The sequence below is a fragment of the Anser cygnoides genome, chromosome 3 (genome assembly GCF_040182565.1).
Source record: "Anser cygnoides isolate HZ-2024a breed goose chromosome 3, Taihu_goose_T2T_genome, whole genome shotgun sequence".
Lineage (NCBI taxonomy): Eukaryota > Metazoa > Chordata > Aves > Anseriformes > Anatidae > Anser > Anser cygnoides.
The window spans coordinates 24,085,917-24,113,075 of NC_089875.1; the positions used below are offsets into that span (position 1 = coordinate 24,085,917).

The following is a 27,159-nucleotide window of genomic DNA, read 5'->3' on the forward strand; positions in this document are numbered from 1 at the left end:
TCCAGGAAACGGAGAGAACATTATCATATAAGTCTTTTAGTAGGTATGTCTATCTCCAGTAAGATGCATTTGTGACAGGTCAGCATAACATAAGCTCAGCTAAAATGTCTTGCTCTTTATAGCTGCCACAATGTCCTGAGTGCTGGGCTTCAGCACTCCTGGAGCTGTATCTAAGCTATAAACTTGCTGTGACATAAATGTCGATGAAAGTGAACCTGTTAAGTTGCTGAAGTGGTTGTACAAAAAACAATAGACAGCTGACTTTGGTAGTTGAGCTAACCCTCATTTTTGCTGCAGCACTTTCATAAAAGCCAATTATACAAAACTTCAGTAACATCTATATCAGTGATAGACTGCAGATATTTATAGTCTTTATCAATGATCAGGCTAAGCTAAGCTAAATGATTCTGCCAAACTTTATAGTAAGCAATTAACCCTGAATTATCAACAACAGGGATCCATGGTTAACAAAAGAAATAACTGATTGCACAGTCATTAACACTAGAGCACCAAACAAGGCAGACTAACAGCATGTGCTGCCATGGAATTAATAGGAGAGACAACAGTGGCAAGTGCCATCTCCTACAGGGTGGGACACTTGCAGGGGGCTGAGATAGCTGCTGAAAGACACTTGCTTTGGCAAGAGCAGCATGTACTCAGCAGTGGATAGACAGAAGTCAGAAGCTGGTGGTAATAATGAGCATTAAAAATAAATCTAGCCTAATTAGGTAAAAAACAAACAAACAAAACCCCGAAACAACTGATAGCTAAGCAACTGTTAATTGTTTCGTTCTAGCAGTTATCCTGCGGATCAGAAATTCATACCAGAGCACCAGGAAGTGGATGGATGAAGAGACCTGCTGCACACGCGGTGCTACCTAACTGGAGTATGTCAGCACCCATTTTCTGAAGCTATGAGCTCACCATTTTAGGAAAGGAGGGTGTCTTTAAAATCTCTAACATTGAGATTAGCATTTTGAGCTAATCCTTAAAAAGTCTTTGGCTATTTTGTTTGTATAGGGACATTCGTCTGCACCTGTGAACTCTGGGCCAACAAAAGATAGTGAGCTGACAGGCTTGGGGCCTAGTCAGATAGATACATCATGCATGTAGTAATGTGGGCTCCCCTTAGTGTCCTCTGTAACAATTTCCACAGACCATTTGTCAGCAAAGTGAGGAGCTCTGTGTCCCTTCTTGTCCTCACTGCTGAGAACGTAAATGAGGAAGGCAAATACGAGCAACCTCGTCGGAAGGAGCGGATGTTGCCTGCTGGGTACTGCACTGCAATTAAGCAACTTATTTCACATCCCAGCATGACTGAGATGGCAGAATGAAACCGGAACAACAGTAGTAGTCAGAAAAAGAGAAGGAGAGTCAAAAGATGAACAGAGAGAGAACAGAAAACAAACATAGTAAACTAAAAACATGGATCCAAACCAAAAGAGCATTTTGTGCATGGAGAACTGAAGACCGTTTTGCGAGCTGAAGCAATCTGACCATTGAAATTGAGATGTGAATGAAAAGGGCTGCTGGACCTCCCAAAACAGGAAGCTCGTCTTTCCTCCCTGTCTCTTGACTTTTATTTTGAACCTTTTTCATTAACAAAACAGCTCCCTCTGTTCTTACTGGAGAATATGGGGAACGTACTCATTTACCACTCTGAACTTTACTAAAATGTAAGCTGTTTTTCTTCCTTCTCCACGTTTCTGGTTTGGATTTGTCTGTTTTTCTTTTTTTTTCTGGCTGCACACCCTGACCTAGGAAAGTGACAGGCAAAGCAGAATCTCCCCACTGTAGTGCAATTCCTTTGGGAACCATGTGAAAGGGATTGAAAATGCCCTTGACAAGGGGAGTTGCTCCTGGATTTGGGATGGATGTTCACTTGCTTTCTAGCTCTTCCTGCCTGCTAGTCCTTCTTGGAGTCCCTATGAGCCCAAGAACAGGAGCTAAAGATGTGCATCTTCCATCCATACTACTCATCTGACAGCTGATGTGCTAAGCTGTGCTAACATCTGCAGCACAGCACAGACAGGAACAAACAGCTTTTGTGGCATGGGAAGAAAGTTTTGCATAAACATGACAATGGTCTCTGTGCTCCAGTGCCTGAGCTGCTGTTTTTCCTTGAACTCAACAGGTGTCTTTAGATAATTGCCAGGAGAGGATTTACTTCACCTAATGCACACAGAGTATTAGAAGGGCTGCATTCATTTGACTGCCTAAGATAGACACGAAAACCAGAAAATCCCAAATATGGATTTGTCACAGAATAAAATTCTGAAATCAATGTCACTTTATTGCAACAAGGTTTAGTTCATGGGATTTCACTGGAGTTCAACCCACGCTACATGAAAAGCTTCTGTTGGTAGAAAAGAGAATATTTCCGGCTGTGATTTTGATAAATGCTGAACATTTTGTCCAATACCTTCAGTTTGGAATTAGCATACATGGGGAAAAAAGAACGCTAGCCAAGTTTAGTTCTCAAGTTGGGAATCACACAGGAACAGAACAAGCCCCAAGAGCTCATCTAATCCATCCCACCCCAGTGTCTTTCCTGGCACCTGTTTATTTGAAATGTTCTTAAAAATCTCTCATGACAGAGCTTTATGACAACTTTCCCAGACCATCTCTTCCTGCTTGTAACCATCCCTATGGCTAGAAGGCTTTTCCTATTATCTAACCTCAGTTTCTCATGTTACGATTAATCCTATTATTCTTGTCCTATTTATTTGGATGATTCCCTTCTTCTTTACAAAATATGCTTCTTACAGAAAACCAAATTTCTGCATCCCTTCTGGTTTTGTTTACACGCAACACTACACAATCTCGAATGTGACCTACGAGGACAGGCTTTTCTAATAATTGTTGATTCTCTCTGCTTGGCTTCCCTCCAGCTACTTCACATTTTTCTTGAAGAGGAAAAAGTTGCTCAACATTTGACACAGAGCTCTAGCCAAGGTCTTAGTAGTGTTGAGTGGAGCTGAACGAGTGCTTCATGCATTTTATAAGTTACAGTTCTGTGTAAACATCCTCATATTGACACTGAACATTTTCATAACAGCCAGGTCCTTTTGACTCATGCTCAGGTTGTGATTCTCTCCCAGCAGAGCTGCTGCTAGACCTTGGATTTCCACCCTTCCCCCAGCATGCTTCAGGTCAAGCCCTTGTTCATAAGCCTGTGTTTTAGGCTGTCTTGTTGCTCACTTTTTTTCTCCTCCTTTCCATTTTTTAGAAAGAGCATGCCAAAGCCAGTTCTCATTATTATTCTTTCCTGGAGTTCTCAGTACCTACCCTCTCCTCCCTCTGCTGACAGCACGTGGGTTGTCCTTCTTCACTAACATGCTGCTTCTCCCCACACCAATAAGAGTTTTCCTCGGTTTGTTTTTATTCACATCCAGACAACTGAAGTGAAAACAGCTTATGATCTGCATGAGATGCACTCATCCTCCCATCTGGTTTCATTTGCATGGCAAACACAGTCATGATCGTACCAGCTCTCCAGTCCCTAAGGGCCCGCAAAGCATCCACCTTCCTGAAGGTTTGTCTGCCATGGCTCAGGACTCAAGGTGACCTGACCTCTCTGAGCAAGGCTGTGGGGGTCCCTGGTCTGGTAGAGTAGCTGGGGAGCCGGGCAGGCTAGTATTGTACTGTCAAAGGACTATCAAGCAATATCAGTACATCAATATTTTCTAGTGTAGATGCAATTCTGCACTTTTAAAAATAAAAATGGTCTAAAAAGCCATAAACTTAAATTCCTTGAGTTATCTTGTCTGTTTCCCTTAGCAGAGTGACTGCAATACAATGCATACAGCAGTGTAAATCTATAAATCTGTAGAGCTTCAAATATTAACCAGAAGCTTTCATAACAGAAATTAATGAATAGAAGTCCAGAAATTTTATAAGAAATTAAATTCTGCAAATTCTTAAAAGACTAACAAAAACAGATTTCATAATATTTTAAAGAGTACCTATAGTAATTTCAATATTTTGCAATGATATTAGAAACAAAAATCACTTAACTGACTAAAGGGCTTGAGATGTGCTTCGAGGTCAGTATTACAGCACTCTTAGATTGTTTGCTGGGGTGACAATCATGAACTTCATGTGGTAGTGCAAACACCTCTGGAAAGCATGGGACCTAAAAAGAAATGGGTGGCAAAGAAAGTACTAATACCCAATGGATACAGCTGTGGGATAAAAGTGAAATTATGGTGGCAATTGAGAAAATTTCATCTGAAAAAATGGCAAATCTTATGTAAGCAAGAATAGAAGATAATATGCAATATATAGAATCATAAAATCATCTTGGTTGGAAAAGACCTTCAAGGTCACCAAGTCCAAACATCAACCTGATCTCCTGAGTTCCATGGCTAACCCATGTCCCTTAGTGCCATGTCCATACATCTCTTAAATACCTCCAAAGATGGGGACTCCACCACTTCCCTGGGCAGCCCATTTCAATGGCTGACTGTCCTCTCTATGAAGAAGTCTTCTTAATATCCAGTCTAACCCTCTCCTGGTGCAACTTGAGATCTTGTCATCACGTTCTGTCACTTATCACCTGAGAAATGAGACTGACATCCTCCTTGCTGCATTCTCCTTTCAGGTAGTTGTAGAGAGCAATGAGGTCACACCTCAGTCTACCCTTCTAAAGACTAATCAACCCCTGTTCCCTTGGCTACTTCTCATAACTCTTTTTTTCTACACCTGTCACCAGTTTCATTGCTCTTCTCTTCACATGCTTGAGTAACTCAATATACTTCTTGTAGTGATGAGCCCCAAACTCAACACAATAATATCCAAGGTGCGGTCTTACCAGTGCCGAGTACAGAGGGACAATCACTTCCCTACACATCCTACATCTGTTTCTTATGTAGGCCAGGATGCCATTGGACTTCTTGGCCACCTAGGCACACTGCTGGCTCATGTTCAGCCAGTTGTAGACCAACACCCCAAGGTCCTTTTCTGCTGGGCAACTTTCAAGCCACTCTTCCCCAAGCCCATACCAGTGCACAGGGTTGTTGTGGCCCAAGTGCAGGACCTCACACTTGACCCTGTTGAATGTCATTCAGTTGGACTCAGGCCATCCATCCAGCCTATCCAGATCCCTCTGTAAAGTCTTCCTACCCTCAAGCAGATCAACAATCTTGCCTACCTTGGTATTGTCTGCAAACTTATTGAGTGTGCACTTGATCACCTCATCCAGACCACTGATAAAAACGTTGAACAAAACTGGCCCTAATACTGTGCCCTGGGGAATGCCACTGGTGACTGGCTGACAATTGGACTGAACTCTATTTACTCCTTCTCTTTGAGCCTGGCCATTCAGTCAGTTCTTCACCCAGTGAACTGTACAAGCCATGAGCAGCCAGTCTCTCCAGGAGAATACTGTGGGAGACAGTGTCAAATGATTTACTAAAATCCAGGGAGACAACATCCCCAGTCTTTCCCTCATCAACTAAGTGGATCACCTTGTCATAAAATGAGATCAAGTTAGTCAGGTAGGACCTGCCTTTCATAAACTCATGCTGGCTGCTTCTGGTCACTTGATTGTCCCATACGTATAGTATGATGACATTATGTGATGACATTCAGAATGATATGCACCATGACCTTCCCTGGTACCACGGTCAGATTGATGGCCTTGTAATTCCCTAGATCCTCCTTCCCACCCTTCTTATAGATCGGAGTCCCATGTGCTAACCTCCAGTCAGCTGGGACCTCCCTGGTTAGCCAGGACTTCTGGTAAATTATTGAAAGTTACTTGGCGAGCACTTCTGCCCGCTCCTTCAGTACCCTCTAACCCTGTCTGTAATCCTGTCTGGACCCATAGACACATAAACATTCACGTGATGTAGTAGGTCACCTACAGTCTCCCATTGAATTATAGGTGCTGCATCTCCTTGTCACCACCTTCCAACTGAGGGGGCTGGGTACCCTGAGAACAATTGGCCTTACTAATGAAGACCGAGGCTAAAGAATACATTAAGTACCTCAACCTTATGTATTGGGTTTATGTGGCAACAGCTTGGTAGCAGGGGGGCTGCAGGGGTGGCTTCTGTGAGAAGAATGCAGAAGCTGCCCCGTGTCAGGTAAGAGCCAGCTCCAGCCAGCTCCAAAAGGGGCCTGCTGCTGGCTAGAGCCAAGCCAACAAATGATGTTGGTTGGGCTTCTGTGAGAGCATATTTAAGAAAGAGAAGAAACTGTTGCACAACAGCAGCTGGGAGAGAGACGCGTGAGAAACAGCCCTACAGACCCCAAGGTGAGTGCAGCAGGAGGGCAGGAGGTGCTCCAGGCACGCAGCAGCAGTTCCCCTGCGGGCTGTGGAGAGGCCCCTGGTGGAGCAGGCTGTCCCCCTGCAGCCCATGGGTCCCACATGGAGCAGATCTCCACGCTGCAGCCCGTGGAGGAGCCCCCGGTGGAGCAGGTGGATGTGACCTGGAGGAGGCTGCGGCCCATGGAGAGCCCCCACAGGGTCTTCTCCCACGCTGGCTCAACTTTCGGTGCATTGGAATGGCCTTCTCCTGTGTCTTAAAGATTTCATTCTTGAAGAAGGTCCAGCATAAGAAGGTGTCTTACCATTCAATACCAATCACTACATTCTCATCAGCGATACTGTGAAGTAATTGAGATTATACTAATAATCACCTCTCTACTACACAGTGCTGTCTGTTTTTTGTCTCCATTTGCTTCTTACTACCATATACCATTGCTGACAGGGTGCTCATAAACACATTCTTGAATATTAGCAGCAGGTCTATCATAGTGCTATCCTGATTCACAAGCGAGATCACTAGATGCTACCACAATGCAAATAAATAATTAATCATGAAAAAAATAACAGAGCAACTTTTAGTGATCCTCTCTGTAGAGCAATAAAGATATTACAGGTTTACTTTGAATATGAAATCAGAAATTTGTCTCTTTTTTTCCTTTGCTTTTGATTAGCCCATGATGGCAATCTCTGTCATAACAAATGGTGAATTCTTCCATAAAACACTGCTGGTTTAACATATGTTTCAATTGTGCAATACCAAAAATAAGAAGAGAAATCTGCTTAGCTTTCCATAAGCATATGAAGCAGTCAGGAATTTTCCTGACAAATAATGAATAGCCTATAATACCACAAAGGTGGACCATTCATATGTCTTTATCACAATGCTCTGGCATGGGATACAGAGTAGAGAAAAAACAACAATAGCATCTACATAAACCATGCCATTGCTGCACCCATTTCATGTGCTCTGCTTAAACAAAACCACTCTGTCCCACTGGAACTAGATAATGGCTGAACATGCTACAGACCAGGGGTTCTCCTGCCATCCCAGCCTTCAGGTGGGAGCTGGTGAAAGAAGTGAGGAATGGAAAGAAAGGCCAGCTAGACACAGTTTGATAAGTCAAAGGAACTGAAACTGAACTTTATTTTCTTTTAAAGTATTCTACAATAATGGCTCAGAATACTACCACAGTGTAGAGGGACAAGGCAGTGCTCTGGGCTATGACTGTAGATTACTCTAGTGTATATATTTGTCAGAGCTTAAGAAAGGTTGAAGCATGGCAGTTCAACATTTCTTAAGCAAATATTTCATAATTTTAACACTTTCTAGGTCTTTCATATTATAGCAGGATTTATCAAATGCAATGTTGTCACAGAAGTCTTGCATAAATACAAATATTGATACTTTATCTTGAATATTGTATATCATATAAATCTACCTTACCTTTAAAAAAATCTCCAGCTCATTATGTGATCTGGAGTCTCTCCTTTTCTTTCTCTTTAAGAGTTTTTAAATATATATATATATATTTATATATATTTGCTATCATACATCAAAGTTTATACGAATCTCATCATTTCTGTTGTATTTTCTGCAGACATGGTCTGAAACAAATCAACAAGTAAATCAAAAGCTTCCTGGTTAGCATACGAAAGTCAAAGAGGATCGTTCCTCTTTTTTGTGTGTGTGTTTCAGTAATAGTATTTCTTTTAAACTTGAAAGCTTTCTTCATAAACTAGAGGCCCATAGATCATTTAAAGCAGTCTTTATAAGCAAATTTACATACTTTGACATGCTTTTGTGAGGCAGTTAGTATCAAAATCCAATAGTACTTCTACAGAACCATATGACTTTCTGCGATGCAGATATACATTTCATTTCTAAAAAGCCACAGTTCTTTTTCTACATCTGCTCTCATCAAATCCCCAGGATTCATTCATAAAACTGCTTTTCCGAATGTTTTTGCTGTTATCCCCACTGTGGATTAAGATGTACACACAATCTGGTGACATCATCCTGTGGAAGGTTGGTAAGTACGAAAATACCCTCTCCAAATCCACAGATAGTCTTTTCTATCTCTAAGTGTTCTGTATTCATGTTACCAAACAGTGTAACGCATTGATGACACATCTCCGTGCAGGCTAAGGGTCTTCTTCCATCAACGGAATCTCTAGAGGTAAAAAAGAAATGGTATTGGTTACTGATTGTAACTTCCTTTTAGATCTTTGCAGATCATTATTATTAGCAATTCTGCAAAAAATATAAATGGGCATTGTAAAATCTGAACAATATATACGGTGTCTCCAATTCTATACCCATTTATGCTCTAACAGCTATATGAACATTAAACTACTGAGGCTATCCATGTTTTCTAAAACAAGTTAGGCCCACCAAAACCTAAGTGCAAACATCCCTTCTACTACATTAAAGACTGACTCAACATTCAGAGTAAGCAGAGACTTCTGCTGGTATCCTCATCATTTCTCCCACCTCCTTCCCGAAGTCCTCTTCCACTTGTGATGCCATTAAAAGTTAGCCCTCAACCCTATGAAGCAGGAAGATTTCCTCCACCTATTTCTCATTTAAATGTCTCTGAGGAAAGCTATGTAGATTCCTTGACGTGCTAAGAAGCACACCATAAGGCTCTGTTAGAACTAAATGAAATTATATCAATGCATGCTCATGATTTAAATGTAGACAATAGTATATGATGATCTCCCTTCTAATACATGGTCCTGTGAGTAGGTTTCCCTTATGCTGTGACTCCCATGTCCAAGGCTTAAAATGTACGCAAATGCATACATGCCTTAGACTGAAAAGTTTGCCGTATGTGCAGACACAATGAGCTTGTTTAATAAAGGCTGCTAATTCTCTCTGGGTATGAAAATATGATTTTCTTTCCATTGTAAGGAGAAAATCATGTTCTTTGCTGTGAAAACCACAGTACATGAGGGAGTTATGAGTGTAGCAGTTGAGGAGCAGATGAACAGACCAGCACAGGCAAGATGATGTTTGACTTTGCTGCTGTATACAGGCACCCGCTGTCATCCCCGTTGATGAGACTGCTGCTGCCTGGTCTGGAGAGAAGCCTTCTGGCCTGTCCTACCCTCAGGGAGTCAAATCCCTTGCACCACAGTTAGCAAGGACATATCATGGACATGAAGCTCAGTAGCATGGTTTTAAGAATGTCCAAATTAAGGTACGGACTCTGCAAATATATGGAGAAAGTAAAAAGCAGGTCAGCTGGCTTTATTCCTGCTCTGACTGTACAAATGAATGGCTCCTGCTTATGGACTCATGTATCTCGCTTATGTAAGACTCACCATCTGTAATATCAATCCGTGGACTCGTGGACACAGCCTCTCCAGCAGTGCTACGGGATGCATCAGTTCGATCTGACCCAGAAAACGCTGCTGCTTGGCACACCGAGGATGAGCACAAACTTTGGAGCAGTTCAGAGGAGCCTGATTGACTATCACAGGTCTCAAATTCACTAGGCAGCGTGTCTGTAATCCTGGGGCCGGGATAAGCAGGAGGACTCTGATCTTCCGTCTGCAAAATATGCCCCTGGTCTGTTGTAGCTGAGTATCCAGGTGCTAGAGCATTCAAGCTGCTGCTTACAGCTTCATCATAGGAAGGCAGCATGACAGGAACGCCATCCACCACCACAAAGTCAGGGTCACCCATGGAGCCCTCCTGGTTGCCTCTAAGTCAAACAGAGAAATGATCGCAGAGAGCCAGAGTGTTTCAGAAGCACATTGGAGCAACTGCTGAATGCAAGTAAACACAACACTTTCTAATCACGCAAAATGATGCTACAGGGTCATTAACATTCACAGAAATGTTTGCTTCACAGGTTTGCAAAAATCTGTTCAGATTGACAGTCAGGTGGAATCTGTTACAATTGGATAAATGAAACCAAGTAATGTGAAGCACAATTTAGAGAAGGGAAAGAAAACAGGTGCTTGGAAGAGATAAGGAGCACCATTTGCTGTGTCACACAGACAAGATATCTTGGATATGAGATCACAGGTGTGCTTCACCAGTCAAGAGTGTTGGAACCCCTGGAAAGATGTGGGCTAGAGCAAAAAAGTGTTTACAGCACGTGTACAGGCGCTGAGCTGGCTATCATCGGATGACAGGAATTTGGGGGCCAGATTTGTGGCCTCCTTCAAGTCTTGCTTTCAAAGGATGAAGACATCCTTAACCAGCACTAGATTGGTTTCTTTTTAAAACAAAATATTTATATTATGTTGGGAAGGTGTGATAAACCCTGAAGTATATTTTTTTGTAGTCAATTAAATCACAACAGAATCCTAGCAGGAAGGAGTTGGTCCCAGGTCCCCTTAGGACATGAAAACATCTGAAAAGAATAGGCCAGAGAGTCGTTTCAATAACTGAGATGAATCCAGGCTATAAAGCTATCTGTGGTGCAACCCTTTACCCTAAAGGTTTTCCTAGTTATGTATGTATACTCCCCATATACTGTAGATATATATGTTAACATACACACTACTGATACAATCCATATACTTTCAGGTACACATACTTATTTAACAGTAAGACTGCCAAATTCATTATTCTGCATTGACATGGGGATATATTTACTGACATACAGCTTTATTACCTCTCCTTTCTGTGTGTGGTAGAATAAAGACACAGAAGTAAAAGAAAGAGAAAGAGTCACCCAGTCAAGGTCCATAGCAAATTGAGCCCAGACTGAAACGTAGAGACAGATCGACAGATCTAAACCTAGATACATCACAAGCTTTACCTAAACCATAGCATGCCTGTCTTTGTTTTTCCCATTGCAAGATAATAATAATAGTACCCACCTACCTGTCTCTTGAGGAGTGCTGTGCGAATCAATGACAAATGCTCATAGCTGCACAGTATTTTATGGAAATAAAGGTAGATGTAGGAGATGTTCATGAATCATGATGAAAATAATACTCATGAAGGGAAAGCAAACTTCTAATATAAATTTGTCCACAGGAAGAAAAAAAAAAAAAAGAAATTCTTTCTTAAAACTTACATTACTGAATCCACAGTACTTTAAAAATGAATTCCCCTGGCACCCAAAAATGAGTATTTTAAAGCACTGTCAAATATTTTTATATGCAGAAGCAGCAGTTCTCAGTAGTAAAGCTGTAATTACTCCCAGAATGAATCTGACAAACTTTGGCTTTTATCTTAGTTGCAGAAGGAACTACAGTGGCTTTCCAGGGATGCCTGTCTGTGTAGGTAGTTCAGATACTTCTGTTCAGTGCAAAGGAGGTATCTGCAAGGCTCAGGAGCTGTTCTGCTTCCTCAGCAAGGAGCACTGAATGTGAAAACTGAATTAAGGGCTTCAGAATACAAAAACAAAAACCAACCAACCAAACCAAACCAAACCAAACCACCACCACCAGCCCAAACAAACAAACAAATAAAAAACAGTACAAACCTTGGAAGGAAATGTGTCTTAAATTTGGTCTGGAACATCCTGGCTAAAATGACCAGTAGAAGTACTAATAAAACACTGGTGGCAGTAAATGCCACTATTTTCCATGTAGTCAGGAGGGTCTCCTGTGTATTTGGCCAAGTTTGTTCTGTAACAAAAAGAGAACAATACCACAATTGTGCTTATTACTGCTGCTATTTTATATTAATTCTTTAACAACACTCAGAAGTGCCAGTTAGGGTGAGAGATTTCTTACATGTGCGTTTTATTTACAAACAGCCTTAACAGCAATCTGTCACAGGGGCTGGACCTTGCTTTTTCCCCTTGATGTTTCTTTTATGCATGCAATCATGAACTTACCTTATATACATATAAAAAATCCACAAGACATTCCAAAGTACATTTGAAGAGCTAACTGTTGAGGTGGTTTAGGATCATTCAGGAATAAAATATGCTGTATTTAATGGCATCTACAAATCAATGTTCATCACTTAAGCAAAAAACAAATGAATTTCACCAGGCATTACTAAACTACTGATTTGATCTAAAAGAGATGGGCTGTAAGAGGGTATGCCATTGCTGCTCCCTTACCTGTTTTGACACAGTAGACTTGGTAGGAGGGGAACCACTCTCCATACTGGCAGGTGATGTATTTGTAGTCATTGGTGAGGGTGTAACCAGGATCACAGTAAAACTCCACCACTGTCCCATGGTTGTAGCGCTCGCAAGGCCGCGGGTGGCAGATGTAATCTCCATGGCTCACCATTGGAGGTAGTGGACAAACTTGGGCAAACAGAGAGAATAGGAGAAAGAAGTTAACCACAGCAACCTACCACTGTGCATCAAAACACCCTTCCAGGCTCCCTGCCATTTCAGGAGGCTATGTATGAGTGGCACCAACCCGCTACCGCTGGAACACCACACTCCTGTCCACGCCAGTGAACAGGCGCACATACCTCCTGCAGAAATGTGAAGTTCAAAAACTTCACAGGAAGTTGTTGGCTCACACTTACACCAGAAAGCTCTGCAGTCACCTGTTTGTTTAAAGACATGAAAGATGGTATCTGTGAACCCTTCCAGCCTCTGGGGTAAAGGGGAAGAGAGGAGGAAAACAGAAGGGGGCACATAGGTGTGTAGGACAACTATATGGGGATGCAGGGGGACAACCAAAGAGAATCCTTTTGCTTATGAAACATCTCAGATTCAGCTGCATGTTCCTATATTTTTTTTCATTAGCATAATCGACTGGTTATATGCACTAATTAAATTCTGAAATATTCACTTTTAAAAATAAGTTTGCCATCAACAGTGCTGGAGGAGGTGCATGGCACAAGACACCGCTTAAGCAATTACAGTTGTACAACCATAGTTTTGTTTAGCTGGGCTCAGACTCCACAGGTGTTATTTGTGTTTTGTTATCTCTGAGCAGCCCTGCTGCTTCCAGTGGGATTGCTGGTGGAGTGAGGCAACAGAGACTAAGCTTGTGTTAATTAAGTACAGTAGTTTACATGAGGTTATGTATATAAGACTGAATCGCAATATAAACATGTGGAACTTTTATTGTAGACCCTGAAACAAGAAGAAATGCCCTCTCACATTGCTGTGAGATGGATTCAAAAGAGAACTGAAGGAGCAGTCTCTAGGAAACAGCAGCGGGTAAAGCAGCTTGCAAGCAGTATTTTTCTGAAAGAGGATGATTATTTACTGAATAAGTATTAGTTGAATATTATTCTCTTAAGTATTGCTCCTAACACAGAGGAAAAAAAAATCCACTAAGTGTAATGATGTCTAAAGTGGCCACATACTGACCCAAAAAGTGTTTCAGTAAGCTAAATGGTTTTTGTTTTGTTTTGTTTTGTTTTGTTTTGTTTTATTCCCCTTCAGATACAGTAAACTAACTGCATCAGTGCCCCATCTGCAGGCTGCCTGGCCCCTTCACTTCATGCCTCCCTCATGCAGGCCAGCCCTACTGCATTGATTTAAATAATGAAAATGCCATCTCTGAAGAAGAATCTTCCCAGAAATTACAATTCAGCTGCTTCTCTCTGTGAATCCTGTTACATGAATAATGCATTTCATAAAAAAAAAATACACAAGATATTAAATGAATCTTCAAGAGAGGCTGATTACAATGTGCAGCAATGTCTATTCCTCATCCCTTGGGGACATGGTTTTGTTTGCATTTTCACTGGCAAGGCTTAATAATAACTTGAAATCAGAGCAAGTAATTCACATAGAAATTCACATCCTCAGTACTCTGCATACTTTCCAAAGTCTCTAGGTCCATGAGAAATAGAAATGGTTTACTGGGAGGTCAACTTGATATTGAAAACAATTTTCTTAATAGGGTAAAGGTGTCGGTCTGAAATAGCAGTAAAGCACCTTCTGTCCATATCAGGGATCATTCCTTTATTAAAAAGAGAATAATCAGTGAAAGCATAAAACCAGGCACGGAAACCTGGTATATTTTTATTATCTACATTTATAGCATGCAAAGATAGCAATTTAAAATTCTTTGCAACTGAGTTTTGGCAAACTAAGACAGGCTGCAAGAGATGTGTGGATGCACATTACCCTCCTAGCAACAAGGAAAATAAAGCACATCTTATCACAGGGAGCAACCACTCAGAGAAATAAATTTCTCCTCTCCAGAAATGCACCTGATGCCATTCCTGACACACCAATTCCCTAAACTATTAACATCATTAAGGGCCAAAACAGCCTTCTGAATAAAAAAAAGCCTCAGTGCTGGTCTCCCAGTTTAGGAATGACACCGTTTACAGTGAGATTAAAAACAATGTACTGTGGGTACAACCCATATGTGGAGCTGCCAGTCTGTTTACAAATGGAGATGTGTTTTATAAAACCTGAAAACAAGAGCATTACTCTTAGTGTAGGATATGTACTCAGTGCTAAAAATGTCTGCCACTCCATCTACTGACATCCTCCATATTTTAAGGGAAATGATCATGTACTGATGCTGCCTGGAAGTGTCTCTAAACATTTCTCTAAAGCACTGTACTATGTTAGCCATGAATTAAATATTTAAATGTCTGTGCTTACAAACAACTCTTACATTAAATGCTTTTACAAACAGCAGTTGCAATGGAGCAGGTTTGCAAATGAAGGAGTTAAGCTCAATGGTATCAATGCTTTATTCTTATGTCAGCTTGGGTGTCAGAATCTGCATTTTACAGTCACATGGGGTATCCCTCATCACCTCCTGTAAATGTTATGTTCGTCCAGTTTAAAGAACCCTCCAACAGCTGCATGATCAAACTGGTCTCCTCATGCCTTTGCAAGCACGGTGATTAATGATCAGTAAAACTCAGGTTCAGAGCCTCTTTTTCCAAGTGAAATCAAATCAGGTGAGTTATATCAGCAGCAGTCGAAGATTAACTTTTCATCTCTGGGCAGTTAGTCATACACCTAGTTCTTTTCTCAACTCACTCCATTTCCATAATCATTTTTGCCCAAGATCATTTACAGTCAGTGGAACGACAACAATGAAGTGGCCTTAGCTTTGATCATAGAAGAGCAAGATTTTGGCTAGTCTAGAGGGCTGCTGAGCACTCTTGGCTCTCAATAGACAGGTTTTTAGTGAAGAGTTAGTTGTCTTACAGGGTCAGATCCCTCACCACTGATATTTACTCAGCATCATGCTAGATACCAGTGTATTATACCAGTTACACATACTAAAGAAATAGGCCAGATCAAATATGAACTAAAACCCAAGTGGCAAAACTCAGTCCACTGAAGTTTTCTAGGAAAGGTAAAATTTTTGCAATTCCAGTGATCATCCCTTGGTGTATTTGGAAATTACAGGCCATGGATTTCAGACAAACGCATCAAACTTACAGAATGAAAATAACTACAAACAGACTAAAATAAAAGTGTGCTTGACAAGTAAATTTTCATTGTCAAAGCTGACTGGAGTATGGACAATAAATAATCATAGAGATAAGTGAATTCTACTTCAGGAAGTTCTTACAGCTTAAAAAAAATCCTACATGCTGTTCTTAAATGTGACACCAAATCTTTATTACCAACAGAGTTCAGCATCCTTTTCACATTATAAAGCTTTTGAGTCTTTAATGTACTACTACTAATAATATCCAGCATAGATAATCCAGTAGCATTTTCAGACAGATAATATTAACCTTCGGAGCATGTATGAGGTACAGACATAAGTCAGGTAGTGCCTGCTGGGCATTTTGCAGCCCATGATCAGGATCTCTGCATCAGTCTTTATTGGCCACAGACTGTAAGGGGACTTACAGGGACTTTACTGCACAGCATTCTTAGCCAAAACGTAGAATCATTAATCAAAAAGAAAGAACAAATGTGTTTATATCACAAATAAATCCCTTCTGGGATGCTCTGGACTACCAATGCTCAAAGAAGCTGAAGGAAGGAATTCCTGATTTGATCTGACAGCCATCTCCTCCTGCTCTTAGGAACAGTTGGAGCTCAGGTCTCTCCTGTGAGATCAGCTTTCTTCTCTGGCTAATTTTAATGAAAGTTTACTACTCTGAGGAAGAACTTAAAACCTGGGTTTCAATTCAATCCTTATGTTTCAACCACAGTCACATCCTGCCTTGGAGAAGCAGACCTACTTCAGGCTTACAGATTTATTTATTTATTTTGTAACAAAAGACATCAGAATACTTGCCACCTTAAAGTGTGCCTGCAGGTAGCTCTCCCTTTCATGAGGTGTCAAGACCACAGGCTTTGCTTTCTGAGCTACAACTTTCACAACCCAGGGCTGCAATCAGGCTTTGCCAAAGCATCTACTGCGTTTTTTCAGCCACCAGATTGTAGTAATGTCCATGCATGTCTGCTGTTTATTGACAAATTAAAGCATTTTGAACGGCAGGCTAAGTGGTGCAGAAATTAAGGTTCCTCAGCTTTTCCGAAAAAAGAATGATTCCTGCACTTGTGGTACAAAAATGCTCAGTGAATAACATCAAGCCACCACCGTGCCCTCTATGCTTGCTGGTGTGATCCCCAGTGACTGCTGTCCCAAACCACACAAACTGAACCGAAAACCCACAGTGAGTATCTGCAGCTGTGCTCATGTGCCAGGGACAGCAGAAATATCTGTGACATTCTCTGCAAGGGAAAGTCCAGAAAAAGGCAAGGGTGGCTCTTTCCCCCCTGGTGTTGCCAACCAGGGCCCCTGCCAGGGGGATATAGGCAGTGAGCACTCACACATTAGAACAATAAATGGAGTTCACCGAGTCATTTTTTCTACCCATTACGGTCAAGAAGCTTTTTAAACACTGCCCAGAGGATGCTGCAGTAATTCTGCACTGCTGACATTGGGACTATAGGAGGGAGGAAAAATTTCTGGCATTAGCATAGTCTCAATTAACACTGATGGCACAGAATAAAGATTTCATGTCACTTTTTAAAAGCCAGTGGTAGAGAGATGAAAGTGGAGATGCAGATATTTACAGTGCTCCAAATTTCATTTTTTTGGCCAATCAGTTCATTGGCATTCTGGCCAGTAGGTTTAGTCTTTGCTCAAAGTAAGCAGGATGTAAATTATTTAGGTTTTGCCTAGCCATGAGCCAAACATGAGCCAAACACAAGCCAAACAATAAATGCAATAAAGTTGTGAAATACAAGGCACTTATGCTCACGAATAAGCAAGAAGCTGATTTGCCAGCTTTGAATTTTTTGTATAGTACATTTTTTCTCTAGCTTTTCATGTAGGATTCTGGTTACTAGGTTAGCTGGATTAACTGAAAAATCCAGTACGAGGCCAGTCATTTTGTGTTGCACACAGGGATGGACAGTGTTAGAGACATTTGCAACTAATCAAAAATAAATCTTCTTCCAAATACACCATGAATCCCAGCTTATTATGCAAAGAATGAGAAAAGATTAAGATGAAACTTCATGATGAGGGAGACACAGATGAAAAACTGCAGATTACAATGCAGGGGGGAAACAATGGTGTATATTGCCAGATAGTAATCAGAGAGGTACAGAAAGCACAGGCTTGCGTATGGTGGACACACCACCTAGTTTGTGCACAAGCTGGAAGAGAACAAGGGTTTTCCTGACCCTTTCTTGTATGTGTCACAAAACTAAGTAACACCAGAAATCTGGACACCTGTCCTCTGGCTACTGCAAGTCTCTTCTTGACACCATAGTCCCAGCCTGCCTGCATTCAAGGAAGGTGAAGACCTTCTGGAAGGTGAAGATCCCTGGAAAACCCGGGGGAGTTTCCCTTCTGTTCCAAGTTTACCTCCTAATCACATTCAATTTTCTTGTGAAGGAAATGCCCAGCCATCACTACTACTGTTCTACCTTGCCAATTTTACCTTCATGTAACTGTCTGCAGTGTACTCAGTTGAGGTAGCCATATCCCGCTGCAGTGCATGGAGAATCCTTAGCTCCACGTATGTGCTAAGCAAGAGCAGGGCACTCAGTAAAGGCTCTGTGTTCCCCCAGAACATAAGCTCTTAATTGCCTGAAGAAGCCACTGAGGGACCTATATATATCTCTCCCTAAGCTGGATGCCTTTCAGCCCTCACATCCTTGCCCCACCTGCAGCCAAGGGATCAGCTGGCCAGCTGATGGTGCTGTGCTTGCCCACCAGATGGGAGAGTGCAGTTGGGAGGTAGAATTGTTTTTCACAAAATGGTATTTTAATGTCAGAACTGCTACAATCCATAATTCAGTTCCAGTATATTGAATATGTATATTCAGTTACATTCCAACCACTGTTTACGTTGAGCCATCATTTATGTCAAGAAAATGCAGCATCCAGGGTGTCCTAGTAAAGATCCTGTTCCCTATATTGCCTTTGTACAAACACATCCTTGTGTATGTAGGCTTTGAAGTTTTGTTTTTTTTTTACAGTAATATGGAATATGAAGGTTATGTTTGTTCCTTTTCCTTCTTTGTGAACATTGTGCCAATGAAACTCAGTTTCTTGGTTATTTCAGTATCATTACCCTTCAGACCTTCAGAATAAAATACTCATCCAAGAAGCCTTTCTTATGTAACTCAACAATTCCTGTCCTGTGAAGGGAGAGTTAGTGCACATTATAGCTGTACTGGAGTAAGTGAGAAAAAATTTGTGGCCACAGAATTTGCATTTTGAAAGTAAAGACATGCTTTGAGGAATTTTCCTGATTATTCTCACAGCAAAGCAACAGCACTAACAGTACTACCAAAATAGAAATAATGGTGGAAACAACTAAGTATATAAAGTCACTCCTACTAAGCCCAACAGTAGACATGACGTAAAGGAACAAAGATATGAGATTATTATTTTGAACCCTGAATTTGCCAGCAAATTTATTTATTGAAAGCCTACAGCAAGGATTATTCAAAATACTGCATTCTTAGCCAATAATTTCCAAATTCTTCTCCATCTCCAGTTACTTAACCTTCACAGTGCCACCTACGTTTTATTCTTCTGAAAAGACACCCTGCAGTTAAGCAACTCCTTATAGACCATTCGTAAGTCACTGGCAGCTGTACCTTGGGTCTCATGACTCCCAGACTGCTTGCTCTCACTCCTAGACAACCATGTTTTAATTTGGTACCCAGTAAAATTACAAGATTAATCTTTCAATGTGCACACAGTAGGAAGCACTTTTCACCTTCTACAAAGTGTGAAATGAATTGAATAATTAAGATTTTAGTGAAAATCTGTTTCTCTGGTCTAGTTCTGACAAACACCATCTTGCTGAAAATTGCTATCACTGACACCAGCTGTAAGAGCCTAAATGAAGCCTTATAAAACTTATTCCAAGTCTATCTTAACAATAGTTTAATATTAATTGGTTCCCAAAGGGAAACAGAAGGTGATTTACAATCACTTACACATAGAGCTTGTTTGTTTCTTGGAGTTACAGAGCCCATTTCACAGTTGCAGTCAGCTGAGCTCCTATAGGAGTATCAGACCGAATTCACCCTCACCCTCAACAATCCTGCCATTCATAGCATAACTGGCAGTAAAACATTGATCTTAATGCAAAAGCCTTTATTTTCAAATGCAATTTCACAGTATATATGAGATGAAACACATCCCACGTGAGCTTTCACCTGTAAATTATAAGTTCAAAAATGCAATTTTTGTTTAAACTACCAACACTGATTATGAGCTTGCAGCAATGGAGAGCTAGGAGTCCTTTTAGCAAGACACCCATAATTATCTTCAGGGAAATATTTATACTAATGATTCACATGGGAGTGCTTGGAACATCACGGTCTCATTTACAGATCATTTTAGCTTTCTTCGTCTCTCAGTCCTAGTTTTGTTTCTTCCTTTTCTCATGAGTGGTTGACTTTATGATCAGTAATGGCCTTTTTAAGACTTTGAGAAGCAGACGCTGAATATTTGGCCTCATTTCTGAATGTGGAGCCAATTGCTTGTGATTATTTTTGTATAGAATTGATGCCATTAAGGTGTCTGATTGCCTGAGCTCCAGCTGCAGTCAGGTACTGTACTCCAGTGACCAATCATTAACAACTGCATTAAAAAAGAAACAGAGATAAATGCTGAGGCTGGATTCCTGTTAAAGAAATAATCAGAAATGAAAACTTTAGTTAGATAGTGGAAAGACCATTCTAGGAAGTCTTTTCTTCCCAGGTCAGTGCTTTTACTGCATCTGATGGTTATAATAAACTATGCTTATTGTATATCAACTTGTGATTGGGATGCCTATGGCCTGACTGCATTCATTTAGTTTAATTGGGGACTTCACAGGCACCCAACAAGAAGGAATCAGAGAGCTGCAAAATAAGCCAAGGCTTGGGTATTTGACAGTCATCACAGGATAACCCCAAACCTGGAAAAGACTGGAGAAAAAAAAAGGTCAAAGTACTCAGCAGTAGAGTGGAGATGGAACAGGGAGACAGAGCTGTTGGGAAGTTGTCTAAGAAACCCAGACAGGTAAAAACAGCCAACAGGGATGTCTGAAGAAGCCAGAGCTCACTGTGAGCTGAATAAACCAGGGTTATGCTGTTATAACTCTCTTTAATTTCTTTTTCTTCTTTGTTTATAAGAACAATCCCTTGAGCCTGCCTCTTGTCACCTACACCCATCATTGAGTATTGATGGAAAGAAGGAATACCAAATCCAGCTGCACTTGCTGGGATAAAAGAGCTGTATCCCAAGGCTTAGCTGAAGGCTGAAGAAATCAAAATGCACCTCCTGGGAGAAGGAAAATCACAAGGCCCTAACCCCCATGGAATAATGCTACAAAAAACAAAAAAGGAGGGAGGGGAACTGGCTGGTAAAGCCACAAAACCAACTAAGAAGACTAAGGAGGTTTGAAAGAATATTAGTTTCTGTTATTAATGTATAGTTATCAAGTTATCCACTGGTGAAATTACTTCTATTTAAATGTTGGTTCTTGTCTCTGAAAGTGAACAAACCTACATAGCAAGTAGACTTTCTAGAGTCTATAGCTACACTTCCTGTTGTTTGTGGAAGATGTCCTGTGACTGCACTATGTAGCCGAATTTAATGAACTTGTCCATAAAGCACAGAGAGATTTGATTTCAAGCTAGACAATGCAATGTGTTTTTCTGTTCTGAGGAGCCCTGCCAGATAAAGTTAAAAATTAATATTATAAAACAGCCCTCAGGGATAAATTTTGTCTGCTTTCCCTTACCTAATCCTCAGCATATTTAAAGCACTGTGGATAAAATACTACGTGCATCTGGCAGCTAACATGGAAGTTATGGCCCTATAAAAGAGTCTGGATGTCTGGCTGATTCTGGAAATGCTAAGGAGTTTCTGAAAGGTACACTGGTACCTGTGAAGGTGTAAAACAGTGATTTACTTTGACAGTCTTGTGCATCAGGCAGAAACAGAAGACATAAAAGAAACAGATTAGAAGTTGTTCTTCTGTTGTTTACTTGAAAAACTAAGACTAGTGTGGAATGTATCTATTTCAATCACAACAAAGATCAAAGAAAATTTCTGCAATGCAAAAAAAAAAAAGAGTAGTAATATAATAGTATTTATCATTCTCATACAACATTTTCCACTTGGAGACTGTTCTCTAAACTCTCAGTTCCTTCATCCCACCCCCAACAAGAGCTGTAAAATGTCCACTTCTGCGTATAATTCTGTCTTCAAATATGTACTGGTTTTCTTTCTACTTTACATTACAATACATGTGCTGCAATTAAGTGACCTGATGATTATTAAGCAGTACAACCACAGAAGAATATGACTTGTCTGGTGAGTATTTCATGTCACTGTGCCCTTTCTGATTTCAGTTCCTCTCCTCACCTCTTCAGCTGTGGATAAAGATCTACAGATGAAAGTCAGAATCCTCCAACAGAAATAAATAAATAAATAAATAAATATAGACATTCCAAGTCATTTATGAGCAGCTCTGTACCTCTATGAGGAGCTCTGTAAAGTGTTCAACTTCCACACTTGTACAAGGTATCTGGACATATGTACCATTTCTACAGCCTTGGGTGATGAACAAATAACAACCTACAGTCAACAACCCTTAGAATTACTGAATGTCTTTTTTTCAAGAAAACTGTCTTTGTAAATACATCACACCTGCTTTATATGACTCATATGCCCCCAGAGTGAAAGACCATCAGCCTATTTCAGTCTTTGGCTATTGTACTAAAGGAATCACCAATGAAAAGGCATTGCCCAAGTAACGGTGTTTATAGACGTTGTTTGTTGCTGCTATTTGAGCATTTACTGTTGCTTATAATTTCTGAGTTTTGAGAAGTATTTCTCTAGGCACTGAGTATACTCTAAAACTCCGCTGTGGTCAGTACTGTTAAAAACAAGGCTATTATGTCTTGTGTTAATATCAACTCAGTTAACTTAGATTATGTATTTTGCAATATTTACTTAATTCTCCCTCCTGTCTGCATGCTCAATAGTTATAAGCATAGAACAGGATCTCAGTATATACCTACCCTAATTTCTTAATGTTACAGAATGGAACGGAATGGAATGGAACAGAACAGAATAGAATAGAATAGTTGAATTGAGTTGAGTTGAGCTGAGCTGAGCTGAGCTGAGCTGAGTTGGAAGGGATCTTCAGACATCATCAAGTCCACCTGCCTGACCACCTCAGGGCTGACCAAAAGTTAAAGCATGTTAAGAAGGGCATTATCCAATTGCCTTTTGAACACTGACAGGCATAGGGCATCAATTACCTCATTAGGAAGCCTTTTCCAGTGTTTGACCACCCTCACAGTAAGAACCTTTTCCTTGTGAACCCCCCCTGGTGCAGCTTTGTGCTCTTCCGGTGCATCCTGTCATTGGTTACCAGGCAGAAGAAACTGGCAGTTGGCTGTCCATTCCATTTCATGGAATTCCCTACCAGTATGTTCTCAGGTGCTTGCTCTCCAATGTTTTGGGAAGCCATTAAATTTTTCAGGAAGTTTTTATACTATACATGGTAAAATCTTCAATTTAAGATTCTTTTTCCTCCCAATCTTTTACATATCTGATTATACAGAAGGCAATCAATAACTTCTATTAATTTCTACAGATGGATCGTTAACCCCAAACTGATATTTCAAAAATCATAGTAATAAATTAACATTTTCCTTTGATTTTCATGTATCCTTAGAATTGTCTAACAAGTTTCAGTACAAAAGAATATTTACAAAACTTCTGCATAGTAATGAAATTAAAAAAAAAAAAAGGACGTAAATCAAGGAATAAAAGTAGTAGAAAATTCAATGTTAAGATGTTTCAGCTTATCCCCTAAATGACTGTAACAATCCGGTAAAACAGCACAATTTCCTCTAACATCATTCTCAGAGATAGCTGAATCATTTCAATTGAAGCTTCCCAAATGATTCAGCCTGAGGCAGACACTCAAAAATCAATCTGAATGTTTAAATTTGGCAAAGTTACAAGCATTTAAGAACAGGATCTCATAACAGTAAATACTTGGCAATCTGAGCTACCGGCATCCTTATTTGCCTGAGCTATAACAACTTTTCTGATCAGGTCCAACAGCTGTTTCTGAGAAGCCACTGCACAACATTGCAGTGTTGCCTGCACATCAGCACCAGGTAGCACAATTTTTATGCAGAAATATCTTCTTCCCTATCATCAAAAATTTCCTGAGTATGACATAGCCTCTCACAAGAGTTTGTGGAAGCTCTGTTTTTGCTGATATTGAGAAGACTGGGCTGAATGTTAGAAAGCATGCGGTAGGGTAGGAGTGAAAGGATGGATTAGATGAACTGATTGTTCCTTCCAATCTTCATTTATTTTGACTCTATATGTGAAGCATATAGATGCTGCCAGATCACTGTAGCAAACCCCAACGCATACATACAACTGATTTAGAGAGACAGCTATTTGACACAAAGTTGAAAGTAATCCAAGCGGTCCCTGGTGTAACCATGCATTTAAATGGTGTGGAAGCTCTTCATTCAGAATTAATTTGGCTTTAAAAAGAGACAAAATTTCAAAAGATTGACAGATAACATTTGTGCAATTGCACATGCATTTAAGACATTCCCTGTGTAAAGGTTTATAGAATATACGTCAAAATGAGAAAGAAAAATTCTACTTACAGCAGAATAAAAGCTCTAAAATGTTTTATGGTAGCTTCCTAACAACCATTTACTTTTAATCATTACCATATTAAAATACTGAACAGGAAATATTATTAGGATAAATTTTGAATTGATCCTGGAAAGAAATAAATGGAATTAATTTGTTATTTGCAGATTTCCTCTGTTAAAAAATACTTATTGGTGAGATTATATGACACACATAAAAGTAATGCCGAGAAATGAGCTTGACATTAGTATGCAAGGTGCAGAATAAAAAAATATGCAGGGAGGGAGTTTTGTTCTCTAATTAGAGTAGTAGATTGTAGCAAGATTCCTGGAGTCTACAGCTCCTTGCATAAATCACTTTAACACTTTCAAATGAGAGCATCTAATGTTGATTTAATGGATTTAATGTCAAAATTTGCTGCATACCAGCTGAAGCCTACCTAAAATATCATTCACAGGTGGAGTTGTGGGTGGTGGCCTTTTAGTGGTGGTGCTCTCTATTCTACCAGGAGCAGCCCTCTATCTCAGGAGAACCTGTCCTTGCAAGTAGTATGCTTGCAGATGTGGAATTCAGCCTCCTGTGGTTCACTCAGCACATGCACTGATGGGACCCCACATGAAACCACCACAGAAAGTTTCAGTTCTAACAATAAAAGAGAGCAATAAGAAAGTAAATAAAAGGAAGGCTGGATCTAATGCAAAACTCAAGAGGCATCCCAGATTGCCCTGACCCAATGGCTGGAACACACAGATCCCCTTATTACAGTTCGTCATGGTTGACAGGAGTAACAACTTCTGACATATTATTTAAAATGTAGGACTTTCAGGGTAGCAGCTCTTAGCTCATATTTTAAGGTACCATGAAAAAAGACCCTCTCTATGACATTTTCATACAAGCAATAAGTAATGAACACAAACTTGAAACCTAGCTTGGCTTAACTAATGTATTTTCCAAGATATTTTGATTAGAGCTGGAATGCTCACCTGTTTTAAAGGAGGGTAAGACACTGGTACAGCATTTTCTGTTTCATAAGCAGGTGTACTGTATTTTAATGCTCTTATCTTTCTAACTGGAGAGTTGGCATTATTTATCAAAGCAGTTACATTTGCTTGATCAAGGCTAACAGTGAATTTTCTAATTTTTCAAGTTATATATTTTCTGTGATATAAAAAGCAACAACAAGCAAACCTCTGAGAAATGGATTCCATAGATCTGGTCTGCAATTAATCTTTTATGGTATGCTAAATCAAAATAAAAAATAAGAAAACAAAAGAAAACAACAATAATAAAAAAAAAACCTCATTATATCATTCCAAAATTGCAAAGGCGTTTTCAGTTTGGAAATTGAATTATCAAATAAAACCAAGGATCACTGTATTACTTTTATGTAGTATATCACTTTGTTGATGCTGTTGGCAAATTTTTGCATTCCCAGATTGTTTTGCATTTAGCTCTGTGACAAAAGCAGTACATGTATATTCCTATAACTGCTTTCAGCTAAATTCTACTTATAGATATCTACCTTACAGGCTTGAAACAGCTAAAATATACCTTTTTTAGGTGCATGAAATGCAGAGGATGTATTTAGATTCTGATAACTTCCTGGGATGTTCTATTTGAGATGCACAATGAAGATGGCAGAAGGTAATCCACAAGGCTTTGCTCACGTATGGAGTAGTCCACTCATTGTCTTTGTTTTAAATGTATGGGATGCAAATATAAATACCCTTACAATATCCTACATTCCAGCACTGCAGCTGTAGTTACATTCCTTTTGGATTGGTAAGATCCATTGCACTCTGGCCACAATTCTTATGTTCCTAATCAGTAAAGTCAGTCACTTTGGTTGCAAATCCTTAAGGTTAACTACTATGAGAAACAACAAATATTCAAGTGTGCAGCATCATGTGTCACTGAATAATGTTTGCAGCTGACACAGCCCAATCCAAGAGTTTGCATAGAACATTTTTTGTTTCACATGGAAATCTGTCTGTACCTATAGAATCACTGACCACCTGTACATGAATGTGTATTTGTCCTGGTTCCAGTTAGGACAGAGTTAATTTTCCTCCTAGTAGCTGGTAGGGTGCTATGTTTTGGATTAGGATGAGAAGAGCGCTGATAACATGCTGATGTTTTAATTGTTGCAGAGCAGTGCTTACACCAAGCCAAGGACCATAACTCCCTCAGTATTTTCATTAGAAAAGCTGCAAAGAATTTACATTTTCAAGGCAAAGCAACCATCATTGTTAAGAACTTCCCATCTTGCACTGAGGACACCAAGAGAAGAACCATTAGCTGGAGAACCCCAACAGCTGACCGTGCAGTGAGCTAGAACTGGCTGCATGCAAAAAAAAAAAAAAAAAGAAAAGGTACATTCTGCATGGCCTGCAGAAAGAAGACATATAACAGAAGTGCAGCTATAGCCCTGCGTTAAAGTCATAATGAGCATGCTGCTTTGCAAAATTTAAAGCAAGATAAACAAACAATAAGACATTTACCTTCCACATCAAGGCACCTAGGTGGGCTATCTGACCAGATAAGATTATACATGCACTCAAGGAACTCTGCCCCTTCTAGTTTATATCCAGGAAAGCATTGATAATACACCACTGTTCCTACTGGGAAGGAGGACTCGAACTCAGATATGTTAATGTAACTATGAGGAAGAACCAATGGCCTCAGGCAACCTGCAAATTAAGAAGAGGGAGGTATCTTTTATTATAAGGCGCTTATCTTAGTCATCTTAACACATACTGATAATAATAATAGTCCTTCAATTTAAGAATTCCTCCATATTCTCTACTATGAATGGCATGACAGCATAATCTCCCTCAGATATGTATGCCTCGTTACCCTGTTTCAAACTCTTTTATTGTTTAACCCCCACAGTTTGCTAGTGT

The 27,159-nt window shown here is 40.1% G+C and overlaps 1 protein-coding gene across 4 annotated transcripts in view; it reads right to left on the reverse strand.

Moving 5' to 3' along the window:
• Positions 1-8,209: 8,209 nt before the first annotated feature.
• Positions 8,210-27,159, reverse strand: part of SUSD4 (sushi domain containing 4) — a 72,349-nt gene continuing 53,399 nt past the window's right edge. For 3 of the 4 annotated variants that reach the window (XM_066993691.1, XM_066993690.1, XM_066993689.1), the window contains 5 exons: positions 26,758-26,946; positions 12,310-12,501; positions 11,722-11,866; positions 9,599-9,981; positions 8,210-8,445 (listed from right to left, as the gene is read on the reverse strand). In XM_066993691.1, the coding sequence (XP_066849792.1) occupies positions 8,417-8,445; positions 9,599-9,981; positions 11,722-11,866; positions 12,310-12,501; positions 26,758-26,946 (938 nt within the window). In that variant the 3' untranslated portion in view covers positions 8,210-8,416. Of the gene's footprint in view, positions 8,446-8,483; positions 9,484-9,598; positions 9,982-11,721; positions 11,867-12,309; positions 12,502-26,757; positions 26,947-27,159 lie in introns of those variants that run through there. The other variant, XM_066993692.1, reaches the window with a different exon arrangement.